This window comes from Oncorhynchus mykiss, chromosome 15, assembly GCF_057628025.1.
Source record: "Oncorhynchus mykiss isolate SJ-2025 chromosome 15, ASM5762802v1, whole genome shotgun sequence".
In the NCBI taxonomy this organism is placed as follows: Eukaryota; Metazoa; Chordata; class Actinopteri; order Salmoniformes; family Salmonidae; genus Oncorhynchus; species Oncorhynchus mykiss.
The window spans coordinates 28,101,780-28,129,092 of NC_143036.1; the positions used below are offsets into that span (position 1 = coordinate 28,101,780).

Sequence of the window (27,313 nt, forward strand, 5' to 3'; positions counted from 1 at the left end):
ATATCCATATATGGCAATGGTCTATTTGCATAAATGCCTACTGAAGCTCTGATTGGTTATGCTGCACCGGTCTGTGTCGAGTACGGGCTGAGTCGTGAGTGTCAATGCAATAGAATCCTACTCCGATGCCGTCTGCCTACAACACCAACAAATCTTGCATATTTTGTATTTTCTCCGGTATGTTGCATTGAAAGTGGCTAATATTGCATTGATTCGATCACAATTCCCACAGTAAAGGGAAACGTTGATAGCGTTAACTAAAGGGGAAAACTCCAGAAAGTTGAGTGAAATTCAATCTCGTGCTTCTCTGTGCAGGCTGATATTTCTTCTGCGCAGCAGTCTCGGGGGAGCTGCACGCCTGCTCATGTGCTCCGCTTAGAGGGAACATTGGTCATAACTAAGAGAGAGACCTGACCAGGACATGGTGGCTGCTCAGTGACAGTCAGGCCTGCTGCTTCCTGTTTCCTGTGGAAGGAGGGCTGGAGGGCAAATGCCAGGTCTGCTCTGCACTGGGAGGATAAGGCAGGAACTCCAGGAAGTGTTGAAGCTGCATCATCTCTACCCTTCCGTGTCCCATCACACTGTCCTTCACCTCTGACCTCTCCCTGCTGGGTCCTTGACCTCTTTGGGTTGGGTTCTTGTCCCTGCGAGGACGTACTGGCACTTTAACAGCATGCTGACTGACTTGTGTGAATCCACTGCAGCACAAAGTGGGCTTTCATGGTCATAGGCGTTTCACAGGGGAATCTGCACAGGAACATGTACTTTGAGCTGCTGTAGAATCCCTTTTTAGGAAATGAGGTATAATACATCTCGATCCTCCAACTCTTGTTTTGAGTTGAGTATTCAGATCTAGATCTGCACTCATTGGCCCACACACTCACCAATCACACTAGGCTGTGTCAGAGCTTAACATTGGCCGTTGGTCGATCAGAACAAAGCATTGACTATATTGAATAGTTTGCAGGCTTTGTGAGGCATTCTTGCAAGAGTTGAGATGCATTCTTACTGGTTGCCAGGGGGGTGCAGAGGACTCTGTGCCAAGTGAGCTGTGTTCCATTTAACTATTTTGTCCCTTGGAGACTGAGCTGAATGCTAAAAGCCAAATCGACTTCCCTCCTACACATCTAGCGTTTCTCCTCTTTGACACTTGCTCGCATATTTTACAGTAAACCAACAAATGTGGAATGAGAATGTGTGGATATCGGGCGTGAATTTTCCTGAAAGCATCTCAAAGTGTACTGCTGTGATGAATATGTTAGCCTAGCTATTTTGAATGGCAGCAATGTCATTGATGATTGACATTGCTCATTCGTAACTGAAATCCATACGGCCGACACATACTGTATGTCGCTTCGTCGTCAATTATAAATGGCATGAAATGGCATCAACACTGTGGTTCACTCTGTGGGAAAACTGATGCTGGTGCTATAGGACAAATGCCTCTAAAAACCCTAATCCTGCAGTCTCAAGGACCCTGGGTACCCAACACACACATCATCCGACATCCCTGCCCCTGTAACGGCAAGTCGACGTAGCATGTTCCGTATTAATGTAAAATCATGTTCATATCAAAGCGGAATATTTAATTAGGACAAAGCAGACACAGAGAGGATTATGGGTGAACTTTGGCGGGGGTGCCAGCTGCTCCTCGCTCTCTCTCTCTCTCTCTCTCTCTCTCTCTCTCTCTCTCTCTCTGTGTCCCTCTCTCTCTCTCCCCCTATAACACCATTAGAGAGGCAGTCTGCCTGCTGCTGCCCGCCTTGCCTTTGTTCTCTCCGGAGAAGTCATCTCACTCTACTGCCTCACTGAATAACCATTCCTGGATTAGGGTGTCAGGGGGTCCACCATGGTGTCTCTGACCTTGTCGGTGTCCTTGGTCTGCAGTACCATGATCATTTAGTATTTCTCTAAGAGGAAGAGAGACTTCGGGATAAACAGGTTGTTTGCAAGATTGTAGACAATGGAGTACTGCGAGAGCCAAAGAAACGTGTTGGATGGTATAGGCTCAGATTTATGAAAGGGGTGTTGATTGTACCAATATCACTCTCTACAGGGTTTCCGTCTTCGCGCGTACACATCACACACTCATTTTATATTCTAGTCTAGATAGGACCACGCTGAAATTTAAGATTACTTACTGTAGGTGAGTATTTGTATGTAGGCAATGGTATATGCACTTGAGCCAGGCCGGGCTCCTGCGTTAGAGAGAGAGAGAGGGAGAGAGATCAAAGCACAGTGCCCTGGGAGAGAGGGCCCCAGGGCCATGCACTGCTGTAGCCGTAATTGGGGAAGAGCCACGTTAAACTGTCCGGGAGCCAACTGAGGCCGGGCTTAATTAAAATGCATGAAATTTAATGAGCTCCACCAACGTAGCGTGCCTTCCCTCCGGTCCTAAAGCAGTGTATTTATGTTGGTGTTTATCTTCTCCATAAGTGAATGTGGCAATGTAATGGTTCTGTGAGTTTCCGTTTTAATGAGTGAAATATGTATCGTTTTTTTACCTCAGAGAAAGAGGAAAGCATAAATATACCTTAATTTACTGTGGATCAGGAATAATTTAAAATCCACATGTACAGTATGTGAAAATGAAACATTTGGAATCTGAAGGATAGAATACCGTAAGCGCTTTCATTGATGATCTCTGTGTGTGTGTGAAAGTACTGTTTGTGATGCTATCAAATCTTATTCAACTGAGCATTTGTTTTGGCAGATCCAACCTCCCAGTCAATGAATCTGTCTCTAATGGCGAATGACACAGAAACTCCTGCATCGAAAAAACACCATTCACTCAACATTCGCTCCCGCACAGAGATTCTGCACATTATTCTTCTCAAGAGTTTTTGATAACAAACACATTTCCATGTAGGCGTTAGTAGTGCTGTGAGCCGAGAACAGAGTTTCAGAGTAGCTCTGCCCTCAGCGGCGATAAAAGCATGACATCAGCGTTCTCTTAATTGCACGCTCTGTGCGGTGAGAGGATCTGGAGGTCGGTATCGCAGGTTGCCTCCCGAATGGCGCCCTATTTCCTATACGGTAATAGTGCACTACTTTGGACCCGGGGCCCATAGGAGTCCGGTCAAAGTTGTGCACTATGAAGGGAATGGGGTGCCATTTGGGACGCAGCACAGGCCAGGCAGCACTGGCCAGGCAGCACTAAACACAACATGGCCGCCCGGCTGTAAACAAACATCTGCCTTTGATTCAATCACTGTGCTAGTACAGATCATAAATCAAGGAAATATGTAAATGAGTGGTAGAAACTTCATTACTCGAGGTACAGCAGAGCTTTTTGGGGGGTTTCCCCGTATTTTATCAATAAGTAAATCTAAGGCAGTGATCTTGACCTCGGACAGATACTAAATGTGTGCACTCGTGTGTATGCGTTTAGGATCTAGATTTGTATGATTTATAGATGTTTAAACACCGACAGGATAGCAGGACTAGCAGAATAGCATGTTGTCATGGTTTTCCTCTCCACTTGTGAAACACAGAAGAGTGGAGAAGAGATGCATTGTAAGACACAGCTGCTCCACCTCGGGCAGTACTGTCCTAATGATGCTACTGAATCTAACCGTTTGGAATTCTGTTGGCCATTTTGAATGTCATATTTAGGTCAACTGGTGCTTTTTCAGCATTTGGTATGTTGTTATGCCCGTTTTTATGCAAGCACTCTAAATAGCTCAAAGGGGTTCAGTGCGTTAGCCTCATACTCAGAAATGACTAACATTTACAGTATAACAATGTTGTTGTCTTTTGGTTACAAAAGTCCAGTCTGTGATGCTACTATAAGTCCTTAACCACCCTCTCTCTCGCTCGTTATGTGTTCACAGGCTTTGGATCAGGACAGGACTGCGCTGCAGAAGGTGAAGAAATCGGTCAAGGCGATCTACAGCTCAGGCCAAGGTGAGTTTTCTCAGTTTTCTAGGCTCGTTAACCAGAGGGTTAACGGTTCCAATCCCAGAGAGGATTTTGAGGAAGGATGTGCTTGTGAAAGACCTTGAAAAGCTATTATCTATAAATAGACTGGTCTGGGTGAGTAATTATGCCCTCTTATGAATCTCAATATTACAGAGTTTCAAGCTTCTATCCACATAAAGTCAGTTCATTTGGAGGTTGTTAGGGCCTTGAATAGGGGGTTTCTGGGCCTCTTCTCACCTGACCTCTCTCTCAGGTCTCCTGTCGGAGACTGGAAACAGTTCAAGCCCAGTCACTGTCCAGATGCTCGGTTTATGCCTACTACATTAATGATAAGTCCAGATGGGTGCGACTGTTTGAATGATGGGGAAAGCAGCAATGATGGGAAAAGCAGACTTGCACACACAAGGCCCTGATGGAGCTGTACTCCTAAAACGACGAATGGGAGTCTGACCCCATTGCGTCATGCGTCAATACATTTTTCCTAATGAAATGGCAGTCTACCGATGCTCCTCTGCAACCCATTCACCTACACCCAGTTTACATGATTCACCCATACATGTTGAGCCTGACAGTCTGACAATCTGATTGAAATGGCAAAAGCGAGTCGACGGCACGCCGAGCTGTTGCATTTGTAGCCAGGTGGCCGATGTCAACCTTTCCAATGCTTGACCACGATCACCGCTCCGTGGGTGTTTCCCAAATGGCACCCTATTCCCTATGCAGTGCACTACGTTTGACCAGAGCATTATGGGCCCTGATGAAAAGTTGTGCTCTATAAAGGGAATTAGGGGATGTTCGAGCCTAGCACCACCACCCTTGTTGTTGAACCGAATGCTAACCCTGGTTTTCTCCCTCTGTCTCCACTAGACCACGTCCAGAATGAGGAGAACTATGCCCAGGCTCTGGATAAGTTTGGCAGCAACTTCATCAGCCAAGAAAACCCTGACCTGGGAACAGCTTTCGTCAAGTTCTCCACCCTGACCAAGGAGCTGTCAACCCTGCTCAAGAACCTGGTGAGATGGGGGGGACTGACGGATCAGTTGTTATTGGCCGGTGAATTCCACAATGTTCACAACGTATTTGACAAAAAGGAATGTGTTTTTGTCCATCTTGGGAGCAGGCTTGTGCAACTTGTCTGTCTTCATTGGAGAGGCGTCTGCAAACCGTTTTCGAATTCCGCTGAATCGGCCCCCTCTTATCAAGTTGTTTCTTCGAAGTAAAAGACCCCCCCCCCGACAAAAGCGTCATTGCGATCATCCCAATATGGCTGACTGCTGCTGGATCTAGCGTTCAGCTTGTCTGCTCTTATCGCTCTGCCATAGATTTCCCCTGACGTCTCTGTTGAAGAAATGAGTCCTGTTGGAATTCTGTGTGTGTGAGTGGTTGTTGTTGGACGGAGCTGCTGTCCCCTTGCTCTCTTCCTGTGTGTCTGGCAGTGAGATTAGACTCCCTATAAATACACTGAACCGCAGCAGACTACTGTGTGCGTGTGTGTGAGCCCTCCTGGAACCCTCTTATTAAATCAGCCACTTGTTGGCACTGCCTGGGGAGGTTGAATACATATTGCCTGTAATCGTGTTGAAAGGACAAGCAACTCTCGACATCCCTTATAGTGGTGCAAAGTCCAAAAATATATTGTTCTCTCTCCCTCCCTCTCTCCCCGTCTCTCACTTTATCATACAGACACACTTTTGTGGATGAGATATTTCGAAGACATACATTTGCCTTTTATACGTTCTCGTGTATCAACCATTTAGTGTATGTGTGTGGTCTAGGTAGGTCTAAATTCTCGCTCACCTAGAACACTGGCAACCAAGGCCACCAACATGCATGACCAAGCACAGATGCCCACTGATCTATTTTCAGACACAGTTGCCATTTCAGTGTTTATTAAATATATCCTTCGGTTTCCATAACTGCTGCCCAAGTTGGGCTGATGGTCAGTGTGCACTGCTGTTGGTCTTGATGTTAGTAACTCCCTCACAGGAACCTGTCACGGAATTATACATTGTCATTGGTTTCTACAGAGTTTAAAGGTCATTTCTCTCTCTCTATCTCGATCGATCTTGATCGATCTCTCTCTCTCGATCTCTCGATCTCTCTCTCTCTCTCTCGATCTCTCTCTCTCTCGATCTCTCTCTCTCGATCTCTCTCTCTCTCTCGATCTCTCTCTCTCTCGATCTCTCTCTCTCTCTATGTAGTTTATGGAGTGAACTGTTCGTACGCTGGCACTAGTTTGTGGTATTTACCACCCTTAAAAAAGGTGCCTCTCTCTGGAGTCCAGTGTGAGAGGAAGGAGACCACCCCGTTGGTCTGTAAAAGTAGTGAGCAGTAGGCAGAGAGAGCGAGGCCAGCTCTAATACTGGAGCAGTGGCCATTAAGCAGGTGATTGATTTGGACATTGGGCCTTTGCAACAGAGGTACTTAAGTGGACATTAAGTGATGTTTGTTTCCATGACCAGAGCCACGGATCTCAATGGAACTTGGCCCTGGCCATCACAGACCCAAATGGAATAAATGCTCAGGAATAATTACCGGCATTAATCTATTTGGTTAGAGTAAGCAAATTACTTTGGCTGATTCCTAAATAGCTAATAGCTTAGCACATTTTAAGAGTCTAAAATGCTTTCAGTGGTTCCTAAATAGCCAAGATTGAGTTCACCCTTAGACTGAAGATAATACTGGGTCTGTCAGTAAGTGTTGATGTACTCCAGCTGAATGCTGAAGCAGTAGCTGCTTGACGCTTGCCCTGCTGACCAAGTCACTGTATCTCTCTCTCTCTTGCTCTCTCTCTCTCTGTGTCTCTCTCTCTGTGTCTCTCTCTCTGTGTCTCTCTCTCTGTCTCTCTCTCTCTCTCTGTCTCTCTCTCTCTCTCTCTCTCTGTCTCTCTCTCTCTCTCTCTCTCTCTCCAGCTCCAGCTCCAGAACCATAATGTAATCTTCACCCTGGACTCTCTGCTGAAGGGGGACCTGAAAGGCGTGAAAGGAGTAAGATTTACAGTAACCTCCTCTTCTCCCTTGTTTCCTCACTCCTCTCTGTCTGCATGACCCCCTAGGGGAGGGCCTAGCACTGAGGCATGATGGGAAGAGAAGAGGGAGCCCACTCAGTAGAGCTGTCCATTCATCTGTGTGTGTGTGTGTGTGTGTGTTTTAGAAAGTGTTAGAGAGAGTGTGTGTGTGTGTGTGTGTGTGTGTGTGTGTGTGTGAGAGAGAGGAAGAAAGATAGAGAAATGGAGAGGGGGAGGGAGAGCGAGTGGGCCGGACTGTTTAACAGATCACACTGTAAATCTTTGTGGGGTAAACAGTGTCCTTGTGTTGTGCCTGAAGGCGAGCGCCATGAATAAACGGGTCATGAACCCTTGAGGTTGGACACATGGAGTGGGCGTGGTAGTGGGCTCCAGAACGTAAATTGTGAGCCTGAGGCCTTGGCTGCAGTGGCAGAGCGGCGCTAGGGAGTGAACTGTTCGGTCGTGGGATTTTGGAATGACGGTTGTTGGCCAGCTTAAACGGTCACTGTAACAACCGTGATGATCATTTGAATATTTAAGATGCACATTTCTCCTCTCCTCTCCTCCGTTCCTGACTGCATGTGCTGCTGTAGAAATAGAATGAGGATAGAACGGGCGTCTCCATTCACGTCAATGATGGCATGGTGAGTGGACTGCCGGCCATTTGCGAGTGTACGCATATGAGCAGAGCAGGAAGAAAACAGGAAGTGTACCCATCAGTAGACGGGTTAGCTGACAACATCAGGAAAGCGATGCACGCCCGTCGATGAGGCAGAGGGCCGTGTGTTGTTATGGTTCTGGACGGTCAGATGGCTAGCAACAACGACGAGAAACTGCCATGTGGCTCATTTTAGCCGTTTTTATTTTGTTATTGATACCATGTCTTGTTTTATGGGGTTTTGACTCTTGTCATGTCTATGCTAATTTGTAAGCTAGCTAACCAACAACTGTAACGATGAATTTGAGACACAACAAGTGGTCATTGTGCAAATGTGTTTGTTTTCAATCAAGATTTGGAGAGGAATTATAGTTGACATGTTGTCAACAGTCCTTTTGAGTCTAAATCAACCCTGTCTGTTTTGCTTCACATTACAAATAAATACATTCCATTGCATGAGCCACATCAGTTAAGATCATTTGAAGGAACATTTGACATTACGATGGAAATGAGTGTATCACAATACCAGGTAGCCATTGCGAGTGTACCCATGAGTTTGCCAGTCAAACTGCCAGGGAAAGAGGTTTGTTTGCTCGCTTGCTTCCACGCCTTGCTTCTTTCAGCAAGGAGCCACAAAGTTTTGTCACGTTGTTAAGAGTTCATGTTAATGCCCGCCGTCCCGTCAGCAGTTCGTTCCACACACACACACACACACACACACACACACAAAAAGACGGTTATGACAGTTGTTTTATTTTCATGACTGTCTTCATCCGTAACCGTTAGTGCTGAGTGATTAACTGACATGTCTTTTTTTTTTAACCAACTAATTGGCCGATGTCGGTTCAATTGTTTAAAAAAAAATCTATTTAGTTTGTTTTCTTTCTGTGAGCTCAATGTGTTCGTTGTACATTGAGTTGTAGTTTTCAACAGGTCACTGTTCTATATAATTATTACGTTTTCTGCTCCAACCGAACTACAATTACCATAATCCATTGCGCGGCTAAACTTGTCCGGTCTGTGTTTCTTTTACACCTTGCTACGTAAGAGATGGAAGAATGCGCAATCAAGAGGGGATATATACAGAGAGCAGTTTCTTTGCGAGGTATCTGTACCTGAGAAGACATGATCTAAGTGATTGATAGTTGGTATTCAGCAGTCATAAAAGTATGCCTTATTTACTTTGAAGAACTTCTAAAATAGTGATTTTTGTCAGACAGCATATTCAGCAGCTCTATAGAGATGAGATGATTTGGAACGAAATAGTCATCACATAAAACAAATGTTGTATACACAACAACTTAAATATATTTTATTCAAGTAAAGGAATAACTGGTTAATAAGTTATAAGCAGTCGTAGGCAGTCACTACCATCATGGGGCTTTTATTAATTGTTTTATTCTGTGTCGTGACAGAATTCAACCCGCATAATGAATTGCCAGAATAGCCAGTAAAGTTGTTCAATGGGATCTATATATGGGCAACTGAAATGTCTGACTTTTTGCGACAGTCTGACTGTGAACATCTGTATGAAAACCAAATGAAGGGAGTCATAGATATTATAATTTTTTTTAAATGGGCGGAGGAGATGAATCATAAACCCAAATTGAGAACCTTTTGTTTGAGTCAGGGTGAATTTGTGTGTGAGAGATATATTATGTATAACCTACCTAAAACAAGAGATCGCTATGTGCACAGGCAGTGGTGGAAAAAGTACCCAATTTTCATACTTGAGTAAAAGTATAGTTACCCTAATAGAAAGTTACTAAAGTAAAAGTGAAAGTCACCCAGTAAAATATTACTTGAGAAAAAGTCTAAAAGTATTTGGTTCTAAATATATTTAAGTATAAAAGTAAATGTAATTACTAAAATATACGTATCAAAAGTAAAAGTATAAATCATTTCAAATTCCTTATATTAATAAGCAAAGCAGACAGCACCATTTACTTGTCTTTAAAATGTAGCCAAGGGGTACAATCAACATCATTTACAAATGATGTATTTAGTGGGTCTGCCAGATCAGAGGCAATAGGGACGACCACGTGTTCTCCTGATAAGTGCGTGAATTGGACCATTTTCCTGTCCTGCTAAGCATTCACCATGTAATGACTACTTTTCGGTGTCAGGGAAAATGTATGGAGTAAAAAGTAGATTATTTTCTTTAGGAATGTAGTGAAGTAAAAGTCCAAAATATAAATAGTAAAGTAAAGTACAGATACCCGAAAAAACGACTTAAGTAGTACTTCACAGTATTTCTACTTAAGTACTTTACACCACTGTGCGCAGGTAAGATCAGGGATATTGCCCGTGCGTATTGAAACAGGTAATATTAGGGATATTGCCCCTGCGTATTGAAACAGGTAATATCAGCGATATTGCCCATGCGTATTGAAACAGGTAAGATCAGGGATATTGCCCCTGCATATTGAAACAGGTAAGATCAGGGATATTGTCCCTGCGTATTGAAACAGGTAAGATCAGGGATATTGCCCCTGCGTATTGAAACAGGTAAGATCAGGGATATTGCCCCTGCGTATTGAAACAGGTAAGATCAGGGATATTGCCCCTGCGTATTGAAACAGGTAATATCAGGGATATTGCCCCTGTGTATTGAAACAGGTAATATCAGGGATATTGCCCATGCGTATTGAAACAGGTAAGATCAGGGATATTGCCCCTGTGTATTGAAACAGGTAATATCAGGGATATTGCCCCTGCGTATTGAAACAGGTAAGATCAGGGATATTGCCCCTGCGTATTGAAACAGGTAAGGTCGGGGATATTGCCCCTGCGTATTGAAACAGGCAAGGTCGAGGATATTGCCTCTGCATATTGAAACAGGTCACTATGGTGGTGAAATGGAAGAGGAAAGACTATGTAACGATGGTGACCTTGAAGAAATAGAGACGGAAACTCATTTGATCCTCTGTTGGCCTTTCTACCACCATATACGCTTGCTCTCATTCCAGAAAGCCCACCAGATATACCCTGACATTATGTAGCCTAGCGATGAGGACAACCTTTTTTTTGTCCATCGTGTATTTTTGTTTGCAGAATATTTAGATAAAGCCTGGAATAAAAGAAAAAGGGCTACCTATAATTAAATTATTAAAAATATTTAGCTTCTATGTGGTAAATGGTACATGTGTATATAGATTGGGTACAGGCTTGTCTCCCACTTGAAACTTCTCTTTGTGCCAGACTTGGTTCAAATGCCTTGTGTTTCAGTTTTCTGTATTTATTTATATGTATGTATGTACAGTATGTATGTATGTTTTTTGTACTGCTCTAGGGATATAATTATTGTTATTTACTATTATGTGTTTATTTTGTTATTTTTGTATTTATGCTCTTTATGCAATGCGTGTTGCAGAGAACACCGAAAGAAGAATTATCACAGTGAATTATTGTAATGTTTGTTGTGGTCATTTAATCCCATAAGGGATGGGTTACCAACTGGCGATTTGACACAAAAATCGAATTTCATTTATTCATTCATGCATAGTGAATGTAATGTTTACACATTTTTATCGAAAACAAAATGTCTTTTTTTTTTCAATATTTTTTATTTCATAGTCGAACCAAAACCTTTACTGACCTCTAAAAGCATGAATCACTCAGCTCTAATAACCGCTGGTTACATGGTTAAACGGTAATTGTGCCAGCCCTATGTGGGGCTGTGTTGGAGAGAGAGAATTCTCAAGAGTGGACTGTGGGATTCCAGATTGACCTGTTTACTGCTGATTACTGATACTTTGTTCTCCCTTCTCTTTCAGGATATCAAGAAGCCCTTTGACAAAGCCTGGAAGGATTATGAAGCTAAATTGTAAGTGTGTTAATAAATGTGGGCCTGTACCTAGCTGTGTTGGGACACTTGAGGTTTGCCTTTCGGAAAGTATTCAGACCCCTTGACTTTAGTTTAAAGCCCTATTGTACTTGTTTTTTCCCCCTCATCAATCTACACACAATATCCCATAATGACATTGCAAAAACAGGTTGGTATACATTTTTGCTACGGTAATTTATAAATAAAAAAACTGAAATATTACATTTACATAAGAATTCATACCCTTTACTCAGTACTTTGTTGAAGCACCTTTGGCAACGATTACAGCCTCGAGTCTTCTTCGGGCATGATGCTACAAGCTTGACACGCCTGTATTTGGGGAGTTTCTCCCATTCTTCCCTGCAGATCCTCTCAAGCTCTGTCAGGTTGGATGGGGAGCATCGCTGCACAGCTATTTTCAGGTGTCTCCAGAGATGTTCGATCGGGTTCAAGTCTGGGCTCTGGCTGGGCCACTCAAGGACATTCAGAGACTTGTCCTGAAGCCATTCCTGCTTGTCTTGGCTGTGTGCTTAGGGTCGTTGTCCTGTTGGAAGGTGAACCTTCACCCCAGTCTGAGGTCCTGAGCGCTCTGGAGCAGGTTTTCATCAAGGATCTCTCTCTTCTCCCCCAATTGTTCAGTTTGACTGGGCGACCATCTAGGAAGAGTCTTGGTGGTTCTTAACTTCTTCCATTTAAGAAGGATGGAGGCCACTGTGTTCTTGGGGACCTTCAATGCTGCTGACATTTTTTGGTACCCTTCCCCAGATCTGTGCCTTGACACAATCCTGTCTCAGAGCTCCACGGACAATTCCTTCAACCTCATGGCTTTGTTTTTGCTCTGACGTGCACTGTCATCTGTGTGACCTTCTATAGACAGGTGTGTGTCTTTCCAAATCATGTCCAATCAATTGAATTTACCACTAGTGGACTCCAATCAAGTTGTAGAAACAACCAAAGGATGGTTAATGGAAACAGGATGCACCTGAGCTCTATTTCGAGTCTCATCTCAAAGGGTATGAATACATGTAAATAAGGAATTTCTATTTTTAATAATTTATACATTTGCAAAAATCTCCAAAAACCTTATTTGTCATGATTGGCGTACACATATTGTGTGTAGATTTGTATTTATTTAATATATTAATTTAATACATTTAGAATAAGGTTGTAACGTAACAAAATGTGGAAAAAGTCAAGTGTATGAACACTTTCCGAAGGCACTGTATATGGTGATGTGTGCTTGTGTGAGACATACAGTTGTTTTTGGTGTCTTTAAAATGTCAGATCTGATGTACTGTATATTACAACAATAATTTAAGTGGAATGTTCCGCCCTGTGAAAGCTCTCTTTCATGCTGAGAATTCCGTCTGATTTAAATGTGAGGTCATGGATTTATTAAACACTGTCTGTCTCTCTTCCTGCCTGCCCTCTTTTTCTTCCTTCCTTCCTTCTTGCCTGTCTGCCTGTCTTGTCTCACTAACTATCTGTCTGTCTGTCTGTCTGTCTGTCTGTCTGTCTGTCTGTCTGTCTGTCTGTCTGTCTGTCTGTCTGCCCTCTTTTTCTTCCTTCCTTCTTGTCTGTCTGCCTGTCTTGTCTGGTTTCACTAACTAACTGTCTGTCTGTCTGTCTGTCTGTCTGTCTGTCTGTCTGTCTGTCTGTCTGTCTGTCTGTCTGTCTGTCTGTCTGTCTGTCTGTCTGTCTGTCTGTCTGTCTGTCTGTCTGTCTGTCTCTGATTTCAGTACAAAGATCGAGAAGGAGAAGAGGGAGCATGCCAAGCAGCACGGGATGATTCGTACAGAGATAACAGGCGCTGAGATTGCTGAGGAGATGGAGAAGGAACGCCGTCTCTTCCAACTCCAGATGTGTGAGGTTAGAAGCGGGCACTGGGCACAGACTAGAGGGCACTGATTGGGCACTGACGGGGCCCTGCCACCCCAGGGCAAACCTAAGAGGACGACATAAAATCGGCATCCGTGCCAACCTCTGTTCTCTACGTGATTATGCTATAACCTAGTTACACATATCCCCAAAATGACACGAAAAACAGTATCATATTGTATTTCTATGCTCCAATCCTCCTATAGAAAAGGCAGAGCAAAATAACTAACTGTTCGAGCGATGCGCTCAGCTGTGCCAACGAGCTGCCTCCCGGCGGATGTAAACGCCTACTCCTCTCTCCCTCTTTATCTGCAGATTATTTCCTCACTTGGCATAACGGTACTGACAATTTCCATATTAACTTAGTGCCTCACTGTGGGATTCTAATTGGAGCAGTCATGGAGGAGCTCAACCCATCCACCTCTATTTCTGTGTACAGCAGTCGCGGGGTGGTTTGTCCCTCTTGGGTTTTTAGGGTGATCTCATTCACTGTGTTGTTATTGTGGATGGTTTGATATTGCTTCTAGTGTAGTGCTAGAGGGGCCCAGAGTTTATAATTAGGGCCCCAAGTTTTTCCTGCTCAAGTCATATTGACAAGAAAAACTCCCGACCCTAGAAGCGTGAGTAAAATGTATGCATGCTTGATTAAAACGCTTTGGATAAGAGCGTCTGCTAAATGGCCTATATTATTATTATTATTATTATTATTATTATTATTATATATTGATAACATTGCTAGCATTGTGTGGCACCCTATTCCCTACACAGTGCACAACTTTGGACCAGGGGCCCATAGGGCACTATATAAGGTATAGGGTGCCATTTGTTACACCAAATCCATCTTCCATCCCACTTTGCACTGCTACCGCTGCTAGTATGGGAGGGACCAGGTGACGCTCAGGACAGCAAGCTATGTTCTCCATCTGATCTGAGACCAGACATTGCTACTGCAGCGTCCCTCGCCTCCCATTCACACAAAGCCCCATAACACACAGGCACCAACAGGCATTCACAACACACACTAAACCCACCCCACAGCGCAGACACCACAAACAAAAAGTGGATAATCTCTGAGTCGCACACACTCAGACAGACAAAAGCAATATGTGTGTGACTGTGTGTTTGGTTTCAGGGGAGCACGCACATGAGCACACACATACACACACAGAGGATCACATGGTAAGAAATGCAGCACAGAAGCTTTGGGGGACAGGAGTTGCCTTAGAAGGGCATTCTGGAATAGATTAAATGTCCTCTGTGTGCGGAGCTGAAAATGGTGCTTAGCAGTGATTCTTCACAAGCTGTTCTAGATTGGTACGCCATGGGATAAACTCAGATTAAGATGATGTTTTATTCATTTGTTCGTCGGACATGAATTTGTCAGAGGAATTTGCTAATTTGGAGGCCGTAGTGGTTCCTGAAAAATAAAGGAAAAACAATTCTAGTTATCCATTTCAAAAACAATTTATAATTTACTCATGATATTTTACAGATGTAAGATCTTAATTTGAGCATGCTTTTGTTGCTGGCCATTTTCATGCACACTAGGAAATGCAAATTTGTAGTGTATTCGAGGTTTAAAAAGGCCTCTAAAATTTGTGATTTCCACTTTAAAATGTCAGACTTGATTTTCCCTAACGAAGAACCTATCAACCCCTACAAAAAATGTCTATGAATTATAATCCACATAATAATTCACATTTCCTGTTGCTGCAGGATTATTTTCAAACGGGTTCAAATTAAGATCCCACATCTGTATATTGCCGTCCTTTTCAGTGACGTTTAGATGTTTAGCCGTTTTTTCGGCTCCCACGGACTCAATGCTGTGTTGAAATCGTGGATCAGAGGCTCATAACCTCCATCGTATGGGCATTCTGATAGGATTATTATAAGTGTTCAGAAGACATATTTTACACAAACAAACATTTAGTTTTATGGTGGTTTAATGCAGGGCCGGACAATTTTTCCAGCTGAGGGTTGGTGTGGTTGGGTGCAGACTTTTGTTCCGGCCTAGCAGTAACATGACGATTTACTGGTTCGTAAATGATAGCCTTCAAATAAATGATAGGTTTCAAATAAGACCTTGATTAGTAAAGTCACGTGTTTCTGCTTTGCTCGAACAAAAGCCTTGCCCCCCGCTCAGCCTTTAGTGATTGTCCACCCCTGGTTTAATGTATCACCACTACGTATAAGCATGGCAATACTCCGAATTGCATTTCCAAAATCATGTAACAGAGCGTTCTATTTGATGTCAGTTTTCACAGGCCACCACTTGTTTTCTCTACAGTACCTGATCAAAGTCAACGAGATCAAGACCAAGAAGGGAGTGGACCTTCTCCAGAACCTCATCAAGTATTACCACGCACAATGCAAGTAAGTAAACAGTGCCGCATTATCTCCCTCATTTACCATAGTGTAAGAGTCCCCCAAACACGCGTGGATCATGTCTACTGAGATGTGTCTGATTGGTGGCGAACACGTAATTTCTAAGGGAATTATGTCACTGTATACTCTCAAGATTAGCGCTACAGTGCATTCAGAAAGTATTCAGACCCCTTGACTTTTTTCAAATTTTGTTACGTTACAGCCTTATTCTAAAATGGATTAAATAGTTTTTTTCACCCTCATCAACCTACACACAATACCCTATAATGACAAAGCAAAAACAGTTTTTTAGAAATGTTTGCAAATGTAAAACAATAAAACACTGAAATATTACATTTACATAAGTATTCAGACCCTTTACTCAGTACTTTGTTGAAGAACCTTTGGCAGTGATAACAGCCTCGAGTCTTCTTGGGTATGACGCTACAAGCTTGGCACACCTGTATTTGGGGAGTTTCTTCCATTCTTCTCAAGGTCCTCTCAAGGTCTGTCAGGTTGGATGGGAAGCGTTGCTGCACAGCTATTTTCAAGTCTCTTCAGAGATGTTCAATCGGGTTCAAGTCCGGGCTCTGGCTGGGCCACTCAAGGACATTCAGAGACCTTTTCCGAAGCCACTCCTGCGTTATCTTCGCTGTGTGCTTAGGGTCGTTGTCTTATTGGAAGGTGAACCTTCTCCCCAGTCTGAGGTCCAGAGAATCTTGTTTCTCATGGTCTGAGAGTCTTTAGGTGCCTTTTAGAAAACTCCAAGCGGGCTGTCATGTGCATTTTACTGAGGAGTGGCTTCCGTCTGGCCACTCTACCATAAAGGCCTGATTGGTGGAGTTCTGCAGAGATGGTTGCCCTTCTGGAAGGTTCTCCCATCGCCACAGAGGAACTCTGAAGCTCTGTCAGAGTGACCATCAGGTTCTTGGTCACCTCCCCGACCAAGGCATTTCTCCCCCGATTGCTCTGTTTGGCCGGGCGGCCAGCTCTAGGAAGAGTCTTGGTGGTTCCAAACTTCTTCCATTTAAGAATGATGGAGGCCACTGTGTCCTTGGGGACCTTCAATGCTGCAGAAATGTTTTGGTGCCCTTCCCCAGATCTGTGCCTCGACACAATCCTTTATCGGAGCTCTACTGACAATTCCTTCGACCTCATGGCTTTGTTTTTGCTCTGACATGCACTGTCAACTGTGGGACCTTATATAGACAGGTGTGTGCCTTTCCAAACCATGTCCAATCAATTGAATCTAACACAAGGATGATCAATGGAAACAGGATGTACCTGAGCTCAATTTCGAGTCTCATAGCAAAGGGTCTGAATACATGTAAATAAGGTATTTCTGTTTTTTAATTTAAAAATAAATTTGCAAACATTTCTAAAAACATTTTTTAATTTTCTCGTTATGGGGTATTTAATCCATTTTAGAATAAGCCTGTAACGGAGCAAAATGTGGGAAAACTCAAGAGGTTTGAATACTTTCCAAAGGCATTGTATATTATTCTCTCTGTGATTGCTCTTTGCTCTCTCTCTTTCCCTCTTTCTTTCTTTTTCTCTCCCTCTCTTTTCATCTCTCTCCCTCTCAACCCCCCTCCATCCCGCTCTCTTGAATGGGGTGATGCATGATTTACCGGTCTTGGGTAGGGAGTAATATTTAGCTCTCATAAATATGCATGACCCTTCATGACGATGCGACGTGACAGCCGTGGGGGTTTGTGGGTAAATAATGGGTGCCCCCTGTGCCAGGGACTGAGCCCAACGCTGTGTCATCGACAGGCCTGACAGCCTCAATGCTGCTAGGTGGTTGTGTCATAACATTGAGGAAACAAAACAATGCAGTTTTCTGGTTGTCTACCCAACCCAAAACTATGACTATCACAGTGTAGAGACATGCCTTATAGAGCGATGGGAAAAGAACCTTTCAGTAGAAAACTGAGTTTCAGTAGGATGAGTGGGCCGAGGGAGGTGATGTATCCCTGGAGGGTAGGGGAGAGAGGGGGGGTGGAGAGAGAGAGAGAGAGGGGGATAGAAGGGTTGTTAGTGGAGACGAGCGGATGCTGCATTCAGGTAGATGCCACTGGCACTGGCAGATCCATAATGGATGACAGGAGGTGCTTAGCATTCCACTCTGGACACAGCCAGAGAGAGACAGGAGAGAGAGAGATCTCTATGCCAAAAGCCAGAGGAGCCAAGCAGTGCTATACATTATACATATCCAACTGCATCAGTCTCATTCTCAGTCACCCCTCTATTCATTTTGACCTTTCTAATGGCCGAATAAGTCTTGGACACTTGACATTTTGAAATGATGTGAAAGATGCTACGCTCCACCAAATGACTGCCCTTCGTCTCACTTTCGTTGGAATTAAAGTGAAAACCTCAGTGGAATTCTAATATCCGCCCTGTAATCTCTTGCAGCTTCTTCCAAGATGGCTTGAAGACGGCGGATAAGCTGAAGCAGTACATTGAGAAGCTGGCTGCTGACCTCTACAATGTAAATACCCACCCACAGGCTTCTCTCCATCTGATTACTGCTACTCTGCAGCCTGACATGTTATCTAGACTGATTCAGTGAGTGAGTGATTGAGCGAGTGAGCGATTGATTGAGTGTGTGTGTGTGTGTCTGTTTGTTTTGTCTTATCTCACCCGGTGTATGTCCTTCTCAGATAAAGCAGACCCAGGACGAGGAGAAGAAACAGCTGACGGCTCTCAGAGACTTGATCAAGTCATCCCTTCAGCTGGACCAGAAGGAGGTAGGCAGAACCTGAACAATCTGGTCCTAACTGGGCCAAGTGGGCCCAAGCCAGAGTTGACAATTAGGGAAAATAGTGGAAACTCCCTCCAGCCATGTGTGCAGCAAAATCAATGTTTGGTGGAAAATGAGACCGCAGCAGTAGACTCCTCAGTCCTCAACCCTAACCTTTCACCCTTAGAGGGTGTAGCTACTAGCTAGTCTCCTGTAGTGCAGAGTGAGTACCCAGTGCTGTACCATGCTGGTAGCCAGTGTTTAGTAGGCCTTGGCTGGTAACCAGTGTTGTGCCTCACTGGCTGCTTAGTGGAGAGCAACTTACTGTCTTAAAAGTCCAGTGTAGTCAAAAATGGGATTTTCCTGTGTTTTATATATATTTCCACATTATGAGCTCAGAATAATACTTTGAAATTGTGAAAATTATGATAATGCCCTTTTAGTGTGAAAGCTGTTTGAAAAGACTGCCTGTTTTGGTGGGATTGAGTTTTGGCCTGCCTGGTGACATCACCAGGCAGTAAATGAGTTAATAGTCCAATAAGAAAGAGTGTTTCAAACCTCTCTGCCAATAACGGCTAGTTTTTAGTTTTCCACTCACCACTCAGACCACTCCCAGACAGTCCTAGCAACATTCTTGTTTGAGAAATTGCTGTTTGCTAAGAAGCTATTTTAGTTTATTTTTGACCATTTTAATTGAAAACAATCACAGTTAGGTACTTAACTGTTACCCCAAAAGGTTTGATATTGAGATTTTAAAAAAATGAGGCTTCATTAGCCCTTTAACTAACCTACCCTAACCTCATTCTAAGCACTCACAGGTCACAACTGCCAAACACATCAATTAGGTTTATCACTCAGTCTCACACTCAATGCTAGCTGCTCGCTGTGTTTTGCATGTTGCTACTGTATAATAGTGAGCAGAGCCTAAGTGAGAGGGACTGGCCCGCCGTGTCAACACAGCTACAACTATCTGTATGTGTCCCAAAAATGGCACCCTATTCCTTACATAGAGCACTCATTTTGACCAGAGCCCCGAGCCCCATGGGTGAAAGTGGTGCACTATATAGGGAACAGGGTGCCAATTGGGACGGAGCCGACGATCCACACTGAACATCCTCTGGTTTATAACGCCCAGACACAAATGTTGTCACTCACGCAATCACTCACTCACTCATCATACCGTACCACACTAACACCTACACTCAATGAGGGCAGGCGCTCTCTCACTCACAACTACACCTCGGCGGCTTCTTTCACACTCTCTCTCTCTCTCTATTCCCCTCTACTCGCTGCTCGTCTGGACTCAAGTCTAGAAGAGTAAGTGCTAGCATGCTTCTGACAGATTTTGAAGAGCATGCCCTCCACTGTGTCTCTCCATTAGAAACCTGCTGTGTTTTTCATCTGATAGTGTGTTGGAACATGTGTGCCTCCCAAGTGGCTCCCTATTCTCTATGTAGTGCCCTTCTTTTGACCGGAAAAAGTGGAAAAGTAGCGCACTAAATGGAGAGTTGGGCGCCATTTGGGACGCACACCATGATCCTTTGAACATCAAATGTGACCCAAGAAATAATAACGGCCATGTGGGTCAGACACACACACACACACACACACACACACACACACACACACACACACACACACACACACACACACACACACACACACGACCCTGGCCTGCACTCTCTGTAAGAGGCATATTTGGTTGGTTATGTGTGGTGAGTTGCTGTGTTTTCTGTGTCTAAACACTGTGTGTGTTACTGCAGGACTCCCAGAGTAAGCAGGGTGGCTATAGTATGCACCAGCTGCAGGGCAACAAAGAGTTTGGCTGTGAGAAGAAAGGCTACCTGATGAAGAAGAGTGATGGGTAGGTCACACACACACACACACACACACACACAGACACTGAACAGCACTGAACATACACAGACATGAAGAGCCCTTTTCGGATCCTTCGTTGTGACTTGGTGTTGTCTTCCTGCAGGCTGAGGAAGGTGTGGCAGAGGAGGAAGTGTTCAGTGAAGGGTGGCATGCTCACCATCGCTCATGCTACGGTGAGTGGCAAAACACACACACACACACAACTTGAGCACCCTTACACACTCCTGTCGAGGCTAGATCAAAGGCAACATCCAGTAGGAAGGAAGCTGTGTAGGCCACTATCAATCTAGCAGTTGGCAGAGAGGAATCGACATGGGTGGGTTGCCAAGGCAACCCCTTAGCCCCCTCCCTCTCCTGTTGCTGTGGTGACTCATCACTGAGTGTGGTGCTGGCTCTACTCTTCTCGGGGTCTGTGGATACTGTGCTGCTAGATAGACAGACACACATGCACACAAGGATGTGTGAGAGAGCACACACACACACACACACACACACACACAATCTAGCTGGCCCCTGTTTTTATTATTGCAGCTCTACATTGCGGTGAACTCCCCCGAATGTCACTAATCGATTCCTCATTTCCACCCATACTTCCACCATCCTTTCAAGGAAACGCGCAAATGTACTTGTCCCCTGTTCTTTGTCTGACGGCTTGTTGCCGCTCCTTCTCCATGTATATTACCCATCAGCCCCTGTGCCAGCCTGGCAAGCCTCACCACAGGGCTCATCACAGTCCGTTGACGTTTTGTTAACATCCCCCCCACCATCCCCACTGCCCACATGCCCGGGCACAGTCACAATGCAGTGCCCAGTCTACACACGTGCCAGCTGATCACACTGCTGTTATCATAATATTACAGTGGGTATCGTAACTGAAGCCAAGCCAAAGTGGCGATGCCTGGACCACAGACACAGTACTGAGGGAATACCTGGGATTCTCCCTAGGCTAGCTGCATACACTGTTAAGTCTAGTGGTCAGGCTGTGTCTCAAATCACATGGGGCTCTACAAGGTGTCGAAACGGATTTCTTTATTCAGTCGAAACAAAAGGACATTACCCACAATGCCTAACATCAGCAGATGAGTTGACCTATTCCTTTACCAACCTGTCATTTTCCAGACACTATGATCCAGAGCAGTGAGTGCAAACATTTTTATGTTTGTTTGTACTGGTCCCCCATGGGAATCGATCCCACAACTATGGCGTTGCAAGTGCCGTGCTCTGCCAACTGAGCCACACGGGACCATCCAGAGTCAGATAGGCTTGTAGCGTTAGTTTCATAGCACCAATACTGGGTGATGGACAGATTCCTTTTCCTGAATTTCTGTCAAATAGCTAAGTCGTCTGTCTCTGTGTGTTCGTGCAGTCCAACAGGCAGCCTGTGAAACTCAACCTGCTCACCTGCCAGGTCAAGCCCTGTGCTGAGGACAGGAAGTGCTTCGATCTCATTTCCCGTAAGTACCTCTTCCTGTAACCCCCACACCAACACAGTAGTTACCATGGGCGTGAGGTGGGCTGTGAGAAATGGGGGCCTTATATTACCTTCTGTAGGAATTCAGAAACAGGAAGCGTAGAATAGACACTTTTGTGCCACGGGTCGCCAGTAAGCTCTTTCACACGCTCCATTTTCCTGGCGTCCTGTTTGAATGGTGCCATGACAACGCCTGAAACACGCTGTGCTTGTGAATTACTCCGCCGTGCATCTCCACAGGGCTATGTCACGTCACGTGATTACACAGTGTCTGCTGGGTCCGAGAGATCACGTTCCCGTCTCATCTTCTCTCTGCCAACAGATAACCGGACCTATCACTTCCAGGCTGAGGATGAACAGGAGTTTGTCATGTAAGTGTACCGTGACAGTCCCCCCCCCCCACATTGTAGACATCCACCTCGTATTAGTATCCAACTCCAAAGGCAGGTACATAGTATGTTAAGACTGTGATGGAATTTGGGGTTACGGTTATTTGTCAGCCACGTGACTCGGTCACCGTTATAATCACATTAATAGCAAAAACGCACATTTTCTCCTCGTCTCCGCACCTGACTGCACGTGCTGCTGCTGGGGGGTATTGCCTAGGTAACCGAAGACGTGTTTGCTATGGGGGGTGGGTTTATACAATTACCGTGCCAGCTCTATAGTAATGCATGCTGAAGCGATGAACCTTGCACTGTTAATGTGTGAGTGTGAAAGACGAGATCGGTGAGGTTTAACAAAGAAACACACTGTTTTCTTTAACGGAAAAGGTTTAGAGGTTTTGTCTAGTGTCCATGGTCCATTGACAATGAGGGATTTTTTTTTTTATCCCTGAGAGAGAGAGAGGACTGCTAAGTGCTAGCAGCGGTAAGGGTATCTTCATGTATCTGTGGGATCTGTGGTTGTTATTCAGGTCACTGTAACCCTGGGATGGGCAACTGGCGTCGGCACGCTGATACATTTCCAGATATGTATTTCTTTTTTGTTATAATTGTAGAACACACAAGGTGCAATTTCGAAAATGTGGTTGTGCATCAGCAGTTTTTCAATTGTTATGTCAGTCACTGACATTCGCTCAATTAGCACGTCAGCAAAAACGTTTTTTTAGAATATTTAGAATATTTGGAAGGCAAGAAGGATTCTTTGGAATGCAAGAAGGATTCTGCATAGAACCATACATAATATTTCCCATCATGCTCTATTGACTTACGTAATTGTTTGTTTTACTGTAATATCTGTGGTTTTTGCATGTACATTGCTTGGTTGATTAATTTTATGTTACACAAAGATAAATAACATACCGTTTTTTAAACTAATCCCATCTGTAAGAAATTTGATTTATTTCACCCGTTACTGATATGGTTGTTCCAGTTTAGATGATTGAGGTAGTCTCAATATGCAGTCTTCCATACCCTGACAGTCATTCTGAATTCAGGTTGTAGGTGATTAACAATTCCACTTGTTGGATATCTTAACTCTGGCTGTATTCCAATAGAATTACACATCACTTTGCAAGCCAGCATAATGTGACTTGCAGGCCTGATGTGGCTTGTGAACCAGAATATGCATGCCACCACTGTGTTGGGCTATAATTAGGCCCTCGAAGAAAGGCCTTATGAAATATGGAATGCATTGTAATAAATAATAACATTTTAAACGCTAAAAAGGCTGGTGGAACCATTCATAGAGGGTTCTAGGAAGAACCTTCCAAGGATAAAAGGGTTCTCTGTAGAACCCTTCACAGATGAATATAGGAAGAAACTTTAGATGATAAAATGGTTCTTGGTAGAACCCTTCATAGAGGCAGAACCCTTCTAGGCAGAACCCTTCATAGAGGGTTCTAGGTAGAACCATTTACAGGGGGTTATTTGAAGAACTCTACATACAGGGTTTTAGATAGAACCCTCTGCACCAAAAAGGGTACAAACCGAAGAACCCTGTATGGTTCTACTCAACACCTTTTTTTCTAAGTGTACTTTTCACCAGGGGTCATAGGGTTCTGGTCAAAAGTAGTGCATTTCATAGGGAATAGGGTGCCATTTTGGGACATAACCACAACTCAGCTGCAATTCAAAATATCAGTAAGTTCATTAAGTATCTGTAACTAGGGAACACACACACACACACACTCACACACTCATGCACACACCCGCACACACACACACATACATACAAATGCTGACTCCACACTCTCAGCTCTATGCTGTCACGCACTTCCAGCTGAGGCAAACCATACAGTGATGAAGTCGCTTCATGCGAGTGTTTGGATTAAAACACTTATCACTTGACAATATCTCAGCATTACGCAATCACATGCTCGCCCACCCATGTCTTGTGCATCGCAAGTAAACACGTTCACCCTTAAAGACACAAGAACACCCACATCTCTGCATAACGTTGTCTAATTTCTTATTTTTCACTCGTTCACCCGCACACAACTGTGCTGTGTCCTCTGCTGTGTCCTATCCTGTGTCATGTGCTGTGACCTCTGCTGTGTCCTGTACTATGTCCTCTGCTGTGTCCTGTACAGTGTCCTCTGCTGTGTCCTCTGCTGTGTCCTGTCCTGTGTCATGTACTATGTCCTGTACTGTGTCCTCTGCTGTGTCCTCTGCTGTGTCCTGTCCTGTGTCATGTACTATGTCATGTACTATGTCCTGTCCTGTGTTATGTGCTGTGTCCTGTGCTGTGTCATGTACTATGTCCTGTGTCCTCTGCTGAGTCCTCTGCTGTGTCCTGTCCTGTGTCATGTACTATGTCCTGTCCTGTGTCCTGTACTGTGTCCTCTGCTGAGTCCTCTGCTGTGTCCTGTCCTGTGTCATGTACTATGTCCTGTCCTGTGTAATGTGCTGTGTCCTGTGCTGTGTCATGTATGTCCTGTGTCCTGTACTGTGTCCTCTGCTGAGTCCTCTGCTGTGTCCTGTCCTGTGTCATGTACTATGTCCTGTGTCCTGTACTGTGTCCTCTGCTGAGTCCTCTGCTGTGTCCTGTCCTGTGTCATGTGCTGTGTCCTGTGCTGTGTCCTGTAGATGGGTGACGGGGACAGCAGGACTGACGTCAGTCCCATTGAGCCTGACTCCGATGCATTGTCCAAATGGCACCTTATTCCCTATGTAGTGCACTACTTTTGTCCAGGGCCCATATAGGGAATATGGTGCCATTTGGGACACAGTCTAGTCTAACTACCAGTCTAATGGCAGAGTGAGTTGTGATGTACTGTTCTGTGCTGAACAACAGCAGCCGCCGACTCATGTTTGATTGGCAGTTACTTCCTGCCAATTTCTGTGTGTGTGCGTGGCGATTGTTCAGATGTGTTGGTTTGAATGTCATGAGAGGGTATCTGGGGCTGTGGCTGGTTGGATAGGGTTGTGTATTGTACACTACAGTATGTGGTTGACACTGTAGGCAAATGTAGGTCCTATGTAGGTTGAATGCAAAGTAGCTGTCAAGATGTAAGGCAGTATACAGTTATATTTAAGCAATAAGGCCCAACAGGGTGTGGTATAGGGCCAATATACCACAGCTAAATGCTGTTCTTATACACGACGCAACGCGGAGTGCCTGGACAGAGCCGTTAGCCATGGTACATTGGCCACATTTCACAAACCCCCGAGGTGCCTTATTGCTATTATAAACTGGTTACCAACGTAATTAGAGCTGTTAAAATACATGTTTCGGCCAATCAGCATTCAGGGCTCAAAGCACCCAGTTTCTAATAATACACAGAGTGTAGATATAGATAGCATCAGATGGAGTTGGAGTGGTCCCATCTGATTTGATTTGATTTGACCGTTCAAAATACATCAAAAGGCAGCAGAAACACATCGGGAAATGGTCAAGGACTTCTTTCCACTGTGGTCCTCTCCTCTAAAAGCCTCTACCTATGTAACTCAGTGCTTGTACGTGTTGAAAACCCCCGTGCTTTTGTAATAACTTGTTCTCTCTGCTCTTTCCTTTCTCTGTGCCGCGTGTAGCTGGATCTCTGTGCTATCCAACAGTAAGGAGGAAGCTCTGAACATGGCGTTCCGCGGAGAAGAGGACGGAGTAGGAGGAGAGGATGGCCTGGAGGACCTGACCAAAGCCATCATAGAGGAGGTGCTGCGCATGCCTGGCAATGAAGTCTGCTGTGACTGTGGCGCTGCAGGTACGTATAGTACGACATCTATGGGTGCCCGTGTGTTTGGTCCTGGGACATGCACAACCGCTGTGGTTTTCCAAGGGGTTCTCACATTGTAGATTCTCCACTATACCACTACAGAAGACAACGGCACCTTTGCTGCGGCATTTTATCTCGCCCTTGAACACACACCTCCCGGTAGAACTCACAAACCCCTGTAGAACTCACACATCCCTGTAGAACTCACACATCCCTGTAGAACTCACACATTCCTGTAGAACTCACACATCCATGTAGAACTCACACATTCCTGTAGAAGTCACAAATCCATGTAGAACTCACACATCCATGTAGAACTCACACATCCATGTAGAACTCACACACCCCTGTAGAACTCACACATCCCTGTAGAACTCACACACCCCTGTAGAACTCACACATCCCTGTAGAACTCACACATCCCTGTATAACTCACACATCCATGTATAACTCACACATCCATGTAGAACTCACACATCCATGTAGAACTCACACATCCATGTAGAACTCACACATCCATGTAGAACTCACACATCCCTATAGAACTCACACATCCATGTAGAACTCACACATCCATGTAGAACTCACACATCCCTATAGAACTCACACATCCATGTAGAACTCACACATCCATGTAGAACTCACACATTCCTGTAGAACTCACACATCACCATAGAACTCACACATCCTCAACCATCTTCAAGGTTGTCCCTCAGAAGTCCCTGCTCAGCCCAACATCGATCCACTCTTCTGCACTGTCATGGCTGCTCCCTATCTCCCTCAGTAGTTAGGCATATGCTATGCAGCTCTCCTGCAAAGTCACCCTTAACCAAACAAGCAGCAAAGCAGCACCAGGAGCCTTTTCTGTATTCAGGATAGAACAGTGGTGCTGGTCCTTTCTGGCCCCTGGCCCTCCGACTTGATCCTCCCCTGCTGTAAAAACAGAGGCTCAGCACTCCCCAAGCAGAGACACCCTGGCCCTCTGACTCCCCCCAATACACACACACACTGTCAGCATAAACACACAGATCCCACTGAGGAGAGTGCAGGCCACTAGCGAAGAAGAAAAATCCTGCGTTTGTTGCGACAACATCGTTACATCACTACATTACATAATTCATACACACACAGGCAGAGTTTTGCTGATTTCCCCTCTATGGTGTGAGCTTATTTGATAATGCGTTGATAATGCGCTAGTGTACTGCAGGGTTATTTAGGTTGCTCCTGCGGCCCATCCTGCCTGAAATACAGCTCTCTAGAGGAGTATTAGTGTCAAATGTTTTTTTGCAGCTCTAGAGCTCTCGCCCCACCCTGTGCTTCCTGTCATCTCTTCGGTCATCTTTTGCCATCCTGCATGTGACTCATTGGTGTTTGGCCGATTCTGAAACCATTCCACCCGCCTGAGTCC

At 44.6% G+C, this 27,313-nt stretch overlaps 1 protein-coding gene across 7 annotated transcripts in view; it reads left to right on the top strand.

The window, feature by feature from the left end:
- The window catches only part of asap1b (ArfGAP with SH3 domain, ankyrin repeat and PH domain 1b), a 68,732-nt gene that overhangs the window by 21,733 nt on the left and 19,686 nt on the right, over positions 1-27,313 (top strand). For 4 of the 7 annotated variants that reach the window (XM_090199789.1, XM_090199788.1, XM_021562909.3 and 1 more), the window contains 13 exons: positions 3,834-3,906; positions 4,789-4,934; positions 6,834-6,908; positions 11,363-11,412; positions 13,152-13,281; positions 15,578-15,663; positions 18,073-18,148; positions 18,321-18,407; positions 20,164-20,264; positions 20,382-20,451; positions 21,645-21,732; positions 22,072-22,120; positions 25,724-25,893. In XM_090199789.1, coding sequence (XP_090055915.1) covers positions 3,834-3,906; positions 4,789-4,934; positions 6,834-6,908; positions 11,363-11,412; positions 13,152-13,281; positions 15,578-15,663; positions 18,073-18,148; positions 18,321-18,407; positions 20,164-20,264; positions 20,382-20,451; positions 21,645-21,732; positions 22,072-22,120; positions 25,724-25,893 — 1,201 coding nt within the window. The remainder of the gene's footprint in view (positions 1-3,833; positions 3,907-4,788; positions 4,935-6,833; positions 6,909-11,362; positions 11,413-13,151; positions 13,282-15,577; positions 15,664-18,072; positions 18,149-18,320; positions 18,408-20,163; positions 20,265-20,381; positions 20,452-21,644; positions 21,733-22,071; positions 22,121-25,723; positions 25,894-27,313) is intronic. The other 3 variants (XM_090199790.1, XM_090199791.1, XM_090199792.1) reach the window with 1 other exon arrangement.